At 33.6% G+C, this 9,967-nt stretch overlaps 1 protein-coding gene across 2 annotated transcripts; it reads left to right on the forward strand.

The window, feature by feature from the left end:
• Positions 1–1,815: 1,815 nt before the first annotated feature.
• On the forward strand, positions 1,816–9,055 carry LOC149575698 (pectin acetylesterase 8-like). 2 transcript variants are annotated; one of them, XM_089815467.1, is made up of 13 exons: positions 1,816–1,962; positions 2,346–2,532; positions 4,154–4,236; positions 4,402–4,531; positions 5,183–5,262; positions 5,528–5,614; positions 5,864–5,988; positions 6,283–6,343; positions 6,594–6,644; positions 6,745–6,822; positions 6,939–7,044; positions 8,147–8,292; positions 8,680–9,055. In XM_089815467.1, exons 2-13 carry the CDS (start codon positions 2,397–2,399, stop codon positions 8,788–8,790), a joined length of 1,194 nt encoding a protein of 397 aa, XP_089671593.1. In that variant the 5' UTR covers positions 1,816–1,962; positions 2,346–2,396; the 3' UTR covers positions 8,791–9,055. The 2 variants fall into 2 exon arrangements, with proteins under 2 accessions (XP_089671593.1, XP_089671592.1); XM_089815466.1 differs by having other exon boundaries at positions 2,355–2,532.
• The last annotated feature ends 912 nt before the right edge of the window (positions 9,056–9,967 follow it).

Raw genomic sequence — 9,967 nt, forward strand, 5'->3', positions numbered from 1 at the left:
AATTTGTGCAATTGTCTTGAACATAAAATATTCCCTTCTCTCAATCTCAAAAACTGATACTTAAAATTTATGAGTTAATCAATCTCAAATTCTTAGATCCTAAACTTTTGTTATCTTGAAATCAGTTTCCACATAGCCTATAACATTGTTATTCTTGGATCAATCATTTATAGATGAACTGGACGACGGTGATTTGATATGTAATAATTGAGAAAAAGAGAACTAGGGGGACCCAAACTTTGTGAATTATAGTACCTTTTGATTCTTCATGCATTTGTCTTCTTTAGGTACGACTATTTAATGCTGTTTTCCAAGAAAAGGGTTAGCTGTGACATTGCAATGATCGACTAATAATATTTTCACATTTTATATTGATTACTCTAGAAAATTAACGCGAGTTTGAGATTTATGTTTTGTTAACGGAGGTTTCAGATTGCCAGCGTGGCATGTCAGTATAAGCAAGCAGGCTGCCACTACAGTAGATTACAAAAGCTTTCAAAAGGTAATATAGCGACCTGATATGGAAGTACAAACTTATGGGCTAAAATCCTTTGGGCTAAGAGGCAAGAGCTAAGGATCGAGGAGTATCCATTCTATCAAATTTGTCTAGGCCGCAATCCAGTCTCATCTTTTATGATGTCAGAACCTTGTATTCAACAAGACTTCATACTCTATCTCCTGATGGGGAACTTGTAATCTTGAAACAGAGTTAACAAGTTCATATTCAGGAGGGAGTGGTGTATGTATGTCCTAGTTTAAGAACAGTTAGGTGCTTCTCGCAAGGAGTATGAGGTAGTTCAATATTATTGTCACCATGTTTAGACCAAAAAACATATGGTTGGTACTGTGGACAATAAAATGATCTTTCCTTTCCTTTCCTTGATGGGTAGGGTATGTATGTCTTGGTTGTATCACAATTAGATGCCTCTTCCAAGGAGTACGAGGTAGTTCCATATACTTGTCGCCATATGTAGACTCAAAAACATATACCTGGTAATGTGGACCATTCAACGACCTTTCCTTTCCTTGGTGGGTTCATTTGAAACCATTCAACTTCACCAACAAACCAAAAGATTTATTGACAACCTTCAAACTGATTCAAAAGAAAAGAGACCACTTACAAATAATATTTTGTTATAATCATGATTCCCACTTTGGCTCATTCAAACTTGCAAACTCAATGTCCCAATGACACAAAGGCCTACAAAATCATTAGCTCAATGGAAGTTTGTACCTAGGTGACAGCCTTAATGAGTTCCAAAAAGATTTAGCAAGTTTTTTAAAACTTTGTTTAACCTTAATGGTCTTACGAAAAGATTATGAAATATAATCCAAAAACAACTATAAAATCACCTAGGTACTACCCATTTTTGTCAAAACCTTTACAAATCTCTTGAATTCTTGTTCTGTGAATGATTGGTTAATTTCAACTTCTTCAGGAAAAGGTCTGACTACAATACTTTATTAGTTCACGTGATCGCTTACGCATTTAAAAGACATCCTCATCATAAAGAAGTGGATGAGATGGGACTTCCGGACAAATGACAAACAGCATATGTTCCTCACCGACAGCCATCTTGGTCAGCAAGGCTGAGGTGAAACTTGAATTGACTGTTAAAAGTGCTCTAGGTAGATTTGTGTAGTTGTATGACACATCAAAAGTTAAAAGAAACTGTGGATAGTGGATTCCTTACTGAAATCCAAGGGAACGAATAAGACAGTTGGATGCTCATTAATTGTATTGTGTTGGATTTAGGCCATGAATTGGACGTGAAGATAAATTTATATTACCTCATCCCTTTCCGATAAATTCCCACTCTCATCTTCACAGATTTGTGCCTTGTTGGGTCTGATTAGTTGAGCTGCTGACGATTTGGATCAGTTGGGACTCGAACTCAGGACCTCTCATTTGCTGCTAGATGAACAACTGAGCTACCACTTGTCATTCCATCCTTTATTCAAGTAAGATTTATTCCACGATGAAGCTCCCTTGGATTCATGTTTTCAAATCCATTGCGAACAATGTTTGCTTCTGGCATTCTTCATTCAGTATTTTGGATTGTTATTGCTGTTTCTTTGGTTACTTGGCCACTTGAGATTGTTCAGTTCATGTTTCTGGAAGGGCCTGTGTAAAGATCTTTTCATTAAAGGCTTGTTTCTTTTGTTTTCTTTCCTTCAATCATTCTGACGATGGATTACAGAGTGTGATCTAAAATGTTGATGAAAAATCTTTACACAATCGATTTCAGAAATCTGAACTGAAAAATTCTTATGAATCGTGAAAACTTACTCACTATCATTTATCGTTGGTTTAAAGGTGCCCACTGACTCTTGTGCTAATTGAGTCTGTTCAGGGGCTGGAGCTAGATCTTTAGATTGGGGTCAGATTGAGAACAATGTTGAAGAAAAGCATGGCAGGATTGATGGAAAGTGTAGCTGTAATTGTGATGGTACTCATCATGGCGGTTGTCACAGTGAATGCTTTTGATGTGGGTCTGACTCTGATGGAGAGTGCAGTGGACAAAGGAGCTGGTGAGTAAAGTGTGGATTTATTGTTTTTGATTAAATAGGTCGAAGTCAACGTTAATTATTATTATTTGTTAAGTTCGAATAGATTTGAACGTAAGACCTTCTAAATAAGAGGCTCATAATTTACCATTGTGTTGTAGGTTCTTATTTGATCTGTTGCTTTTGTTGTCTTTGCTCTCTCAACAATTGATTTTATAGGGATTTGTCCAAAAACTAATGAGAAGAGAATTGAAGTGGAGCAATGTGTTTTGAGTGAGAAGATGGCTCTGAAATGCTTTCATTTTGTCCCCAACAGACTTAAGAATTAGCAATTTGGGGTCACCTAAAAAGTCCTCTAGCTCAAACCCAGAACAACCATATGCTTTGTTCTGTGATATCAGCTCATGATTACCACAATTCGATTTGGTTAGACAGTTATAAGAGGCAATTAATGTGATTGAAGAAGGTTAACTCTTCAAACCAATTTTAATGTAATACAGTTAACGGCCTTAATCTGAGATACACACATTAAGTCTGTTAGAATCTCACATGTTTTGTCCTTATTCTTCTCTATATATGTCATTCTGTTTCAGATTCTTCTTTACAAAATGTATAATGGTTTTGGGATTTAGAGGGCAAGTTTCCCTGTTTTCAGGGGAATGGATGTTTGTTTATAAAATCTTTTTCTTATTCTGATGATAGATTACAGAATGGGGAATGTATGTTTGTTTATAAAATCTGCTTCTCATTCTGATTATAGATCACAAAATATATTTCAAAATATTGATGCTTAAAGAGAAACACACAGTCGAATTTAGAATTAAAAAATTTCATGTCAAATGAATTGTAGAAATCTGATAATATTTATGTTTCCATATTAGTAAAATAACTGAAGGCATCTTGATGTCTTCCTCTAAATTGGCTCCGAAGGATCCAGTGCACTCATTTGAAGTACTCTTTCGTATTTCTTAATTATATTCCAATTGCGTACTTATTGTATGTGACTTTTTACTACGATTGCTTGTTTAACATATTCAATCTAGTTTTTAAATGCAATTAACTGCCCCTGATATGGCTTGATCTATCCTTTGTGCATAATGAATCTACTTTAGTGCAACATCAATTTATTTTACAGTTTTGTTCCTTTCAAACAATGTATCATGGATTAGAGTCATCTGTATATAGTACTGCACATAGAAACTACAGTCCTGTAACTTTATATGCAAAATGGGGAAAAACCTGGCTAATATCCCTGTTCTCCGCTATCAAAAGAGTGAACAGAAAGAGTAAGATTTCTTTTAATGAACATCTTTTAACACCATGGCTTAATTCTCCTGCTTTTAGCTTTTCATCATGTACTTCAAATTTTAAAAATATTTTTCCTAAAAAATAGGGGTTTTCCACAATTCATAATAGTTATTAGTAATATTTTTGGTGTTGATTGTGTAACATTTTTTAATTAGCATTTCAGATCACCCTCTGTGATCCATCATCAGAATCTTGAGCTTTCTTTATTCTGATGATGGATCTGAAACATTGATTAAAAAATGTAAAACATTACTGATAATACTTTTGCTTATTTTTAAGATAATTCTTTCAAGCTAAAGACATTGCTGATCGGATCACATGTTTAAGTTGAATGCAGTTTGTCTTGATGGAAGCCCACCAGCTTACCACTTTGACAAGGGGTCTGGAACAGGAGTAGACAACTGGATCATTTTCTTTGAGGCAAACTTCTACTTAAATCACTGATATGAAATTTGAAATTCCCTGTGTTTCAGCATTATTCTCATTATAGTTTTAACTTAAGTAAAAACAAAAATTGGAAAAGGGGAAAACAATTCATAATTTTATGAGATTGATGTTCCACTCATTTGATCTGCTAAAACCCAGGGAGGTGCGTGGTGTAACGATGTTGCTACATGTTCCGCACGGAAGACGACTCGCCTTGGTTCATCCAAGTACATGGATAAGACAGTAACATTCTCAGGCTTTCTAGGCAACAATAAAGCAAGAAATCCAGGTATTTATCCATTTTCTTGTTCTTGAAATTTCATTCTTGTTAACATTTTTTGCCAAGTATTTATCCATTTTCTTGTTCTTAAAATTTGATTCTTGTTAACACTTTTTTTTCCAATTAATTTAAAGAGATCTTCAAATTATAATTAATAATGTCCTTTGATATTATCATGTTTGAGGAAATGAAAGTGCTTGCAACAAACAACTTTTACTTTTCTTTGTCCTAATATGCCTTCTCACATCAATATGCATGCTTGTCACTTGAAGATAGAAAATTTTCACAATCTATGAATTGTTCAGTTGTATTTCTGGGCTGAGATTGTATGCAAATTTTTAACCATCAACCTTTCAGATCATATTTCATGATCCATCATCATTTTGCATTCTTACACTCTTATGATAGATCATAGAATATAATACAAAACGTTGATGATTAAAAATTTGAACACAATCTCAGCCCAGAAATACAACTGAACAATTCCTGTCACTTCATAGATAAAATGAGCTTTACTCAACTCAAGCTTGTAGAATAGAGATAAATAACATTTTCTATGCTCTACTTAGTATCTTATTTCATTATCTCTGGATTTGGAGTTTGAATCTACTGATTTTCTTCAGACGATTTCTGTACTAACTGAAATGGTATGTGCAACAGATTTTTATAACTGGAACCGCATAAAAGTTAGATACTGTGATGGAGCCTCATTTACTGGAGATGTGGAGGCAGTAAATCCGGTGAGTGACAGAAAAAAGGTTAAAAAGAACAGATTTTTACAATTTATAGATATTATTTGACAAATTTTTGGGTAGATTGTGTAGGAAATTTTTTTTCAACTTTTCAGATCACACTCTATGATCCATCATCAAAAAGTGATCCAAAACGTTAATGAAAAACTCCTACACAATCTACTCAATATTTGTCAAATAAGAAAGAAGGTATCTAGAAACCCTGTTCTTTCTGTCTTAATTCATAATAGATTTTTTCTTCAAATTGTACTAGGTTGATAAATTGTACTTCAGAGGACACAGGATATTTCGAGCCGTCGTTGAAGAATTTCTGGCAAAAGGAATGATAAATGCTAAGCAGGTTTTCTTTCTCTAAACCATACTTATGATTATACATGTGGAATTATATAGGTTATTTAACAGATACTATGAATTTCAGCCGCAAATAGGGTTAAAGTTTACAAAAGAAGCCTCATTGAAGAGGGGTTTTAGCATATATAGGCATAATATGAGTAGAAACGCATGATATAGAGTGACATTGTTTCATTTTTGCTCTCATATTCAGCAACTACAATAATTTTATACTGATTTAATGAAATTTTGATCGTAGGCTCTCTTTTCTGGATGTTCTGCTGGGGGTTTAACTGCAATTCTTAATTGTGATAATTTTCGGGCGCTTATGCCAAAGACTACTAAAGTCAAGTGCTTGGCAGATGCTGGATTTTTTATTGATGTGTATTTTCTCATAAACTTCCTTATAATGCTATATTTTCAGCTACATAATCTGTACCAGTCCTGTTCTTGAAGCCCTATTTTGTCTGGTTTGCAGTGACAGTCAAAGGCTATTGAATGAGAAAAGAGAACTGACTATTGTTATAGATCAAAATTTCATTTATTTCAAAAAGCATTTATCATCATTCAATTGTTATCATCCTATCATAACTTATTCGAGGGTAGTCATTAGTTGGGATTGCATTCTACAAATTATTATTATTTTTTCTTTATATGCTTGTCTTGCTTTTGGAGCAGAAAGGACGTTTCTGGTGCAGACCATATAAGGTCTTTCTTTAATGGCGTGGTGACATTACAGGTATCTGTTTAATATGCTCTTGAAGTTGTTTTCTCTATGTCTACATTTTTCCTCAAATCAGGTTTCTTTGTTGTGAGTTTTACTTTGTATTTTTTATCAAAACCTATGAGAGTTTAGAAGCATGAAAAGAAAGCCAAGACTTCTCTAATTATTAAATTAATGATTTTTAGTCCGGGGAACAATCCAACAAAGGATTTGTTGGAAATGCTCTCATCTTCAATTCTTAATTGATTTCCCTTTTATAATGCAGCAATCACTGAAGAGTTTACCAGTTGCATGTACCTCAAAATTTGGTGCTCAGGTACCCAAAAATATGTTAAAAGAGTCATAATTTTATGCAAATTGTTTGTTTTCTTTGAAAATGTCCGTTGATACTGACCAAGGAATGAATGAAATTGCAGTGCTTCTTTCCACAGTATCTGACACCATACATAAAAACACCTCTTTTTATATTAAATGCGGCGTATGATTCATGGCAGGTAGCTCATGTTTTTCCTCTGGCCTAGAAGTTGGTTCTTTTCCTGCACAACTGATGTTTAAACATACATCTACAAGTTTATAATAACTGTTTTCATTTTTGTGGCTTGGCTTTTAGATTAAGAATATTGTGGCACCAGGTGTAGCAGATCCTCATGGAACGTGGCACAACTGCAAGCTAGATATAAAGAAATGCAATTCACAACAATTACAAACTATGCACGGTATGTCTGTTGACAAATGTAAAATCTTCATCCACCCCATTTTCCCTCCTTCAACGAGGGAATGACATAATTTACAACATAAGAAGCAAAGAAAAAAACAAAGAGAAATTATATTGCTGTCTACTCTATTAGTAAAAGGATTTAGTTGTGCTGTTTTTGGATTCCATTGTATGGAAATTTTTATATAAATGTTTTTGAAAGAATGGAAGAACTCGCTTCACTCATAAGGCAGCTTATATAAGAAGCAAAGAAGAAAACAAAGAGAAGTTATATTGCTGTCTACTTTATTGTAATTTTGTAATTGGTTCAAAGTAAAAGGATTTAGTTGTGTTGTTTTTGGATTCAACCGTATGAAATTTTTGTACAAATGTTTTAAAAGAATGGAAGAACTCACTCCACTCACAAGGCAGCTTAAGGGCATAGAGTAGGATATGGACATGAATACAACTTGGTCCTTTATTTGGTCGAATCTAAGCACAGGCTATGAATCACCATTTCCATATCCAGTTTCAGATTGAGCTTCCTTCTGTGAGGGATCAGGGATCAAGACCTTGAGTGGGTGGATTCAGTTGATGGACCTGTTAGAATCACTGCTGCTGTTACACATGTCTTTCGATTGGTCTATGTTGAATGGTATCTTCACTTAGAGGGGACAGAGGCACCAACCTTCCAACAATCCCTCTCAGCATGATCCGAGGGATTTTAACCCGTAATCTAATGCTCTGATGCCACTTGTTAGAATCACCACTGCTGTTCCACCAAAAGCTCGGGCTATCAATGAACATCACAACAACCAGAGACAAGAATCCATGGGAGACGGTTAAGCACATGTCACAAATCCATTGATCTATGCTGAGCAGTATCTTCACCTAGAACGGACAGAGACACCAAGCTTCCAACAGAACCAGAATCAACTGAATGAAAAATGAGAGCTGAAGAAGAAAATGATAGATCATGAAGTGTGATCCAAAATATTACACAAAAGAATGTAACATAATTGAATCTAAAAAGTATACAAATAAATCAGCATAAACCATAGAAATTTAATATCTACTGATAAAATATTTTATTGTTAAATGACTTGATGTTGCAATGAATGCAGATTTTAGACTGGAAATGCTCTATGCACTAAAATCATTTGAGAGTTCACCAACTGGAAGTATGTTTATCAATTCTTGCTATGCGCATTGCCAGACAGGGATGCAGGAAACATGGCTCAGAGATGACTCTCCAAGATTAAATAACAAGGTCAGTTCTCTGATCATGAACTTTTTTTATTCACTACTTTAGATCGGGTCAATTTTCTACAATCCATGAATTAGAAAGTAATTTCTTTTAGGTTAAACTGTGTGCTTATTTTCATCATGTACCAAATCATGTCCAGTTTTATGATAATCAATTACTAAATGTGATTCAAAACATCGATGAAAATAAATACACACAACTTTATCCCAATTTTTTTTGCTTTCTTCTTCTTTCCTTTGCTAATTCCCTTACTAATTTTGCTAACAAAACATTATTTTGCAATTGACTACAAGAATCATGATTCTATAGATATTTCACCATTAATAATGCTCCTGATGTCAATACAACCAAGCTAATCTGTGTGTTCTACTGGTTGCATTATGATTACAGTCCATTGCCCAGGTGGTAGGAGATTGGTATTTTGATCGAGGTATGACCAAGGCAATCGACTGTGCATACCCATGTGATTCCACCTGCCATAACAGAGTATTCGAAGATTAGGAGAATTAATGGGGGCTAAATTATTTGCAGTGATATGATAAATAATCTAATGTAACAAGAGCATCTGCATCTAATTTCTATGTTATTTTATGATTTCAAAACCATAATTAATGGAGTAACATTCTCTATGTCCTATGCATATGGTAACAGTTCCTATACAAGAAACAGGGCCTTTCTCAAAGCGAGAGGATTTTTAGTCAATTATGTATTCTTAATTAAATAAGATATTTCAGGGTAATGTCAGAAATTCCAATTTCTTGTTCAATAGATCAAGCTCTTCTCTTTTTCTGAAAAAAATTCTCACATCAATACGGAAGATTAGAAAATACATTAGACGGCAGTATACAAGCTGCTAACACAGAAGAGAACACCACTGCCAAAACAATATCAACAGTGATTGAATGGAGCTTTTGGTTGGAGGAAGGACCAAGTTGACAATGAAATACTAAGAATGAATTTATTCTAGTAACAAATGAATAGACATGACTAAATGCATTAGTTGGCTTAAAAGATCAAGTTTTGATAATGAAATAGAAAGAATAAATTTATGTTTATAATTTATGTTAGTAGCAAAGGAGTGAGACACAGAAATGTCCATAAGGTTGAAAGTAATTTAGAAAAAAAGCTATTTATGTTTTAAATTTGAATATGTGGTAATTTTTTTTAAATTATTAAAATTGGTTATAAGAAAGTGTACATAAAGTGATTTTGTTTTTACATTGAAATATAACATAATGTTCAATTTATATTTTTAATTAAATCTTTTTAAAATTGATTGATGTAATGTATCTTGATGTCCTTAATATCATAGTGTATAGTTTATTTATTATCATGTACTAATTATGTGTTATTATTGACCTTACAATTATTGTATGTTCTTACTAGGTTGACTATTATACACTAGACTAGATAATAAAGTTGAGGTTGAATTAGACAATACTAAACATTGAGAATACTGATATCATTGGATTGGAAGGTCATGCTATTTCTATGCAATTGATTAAGGTAATAATGCTTCCCTAAAGTTGGATAATGCACTATAGTTTGTGTGGTTTATTTATCTTGAAGATGATAGTTCTGAAGACTATAATAAATGTCCCTACCTAGCTTACTATTAATAGTTGTCGATACAAAATGTTGATCCTATTTAAGATTAGTGGAGATTAAGTACACCAAG

Source organism: Cupressus sempervirens, chromosome 2, assembly GCF_028749045.1.
Source record: "Cupressus sempervirens isolate cs-2001-9-10 chromosome 2, ASM2874904v1, whole genome shotgun sequence".
Lineage (NCBI taxonomy): Eukaryota > Viridiplantae > Streptophyta > Pinopsida > Cupressales > Cupressaceae > Cupressus > Cupressus sempervirens.

What these genes read in the sequence shown, in the direction of transcription:
- LOC149575698 (XM_089815467.1), top strand. Translation starts at nt 2,397, where the DNA reads ATGTTGAAGAAAAGCATGGCAGGATTGATGGAAAGTGTAGCTGTAATT. An exon ending in CAATAAAGCAAGAAATCCAG is followed by an intron (nt 4,532 to 5,182) that starts GTATTTATCCAT and finishes TATGTGCAACAG; the next exon opens with ATTTTTATAACTGGAACCGC. An exon ending in GAATGATAAATGCTAAGCAG is followed by an intron (nt 5,615 to 5,863) that starts GTTTTCTTTCTC and finishes TTTTGATCGTAG; the next exon opens with GCTCTCTTTTCTGGATGTTC.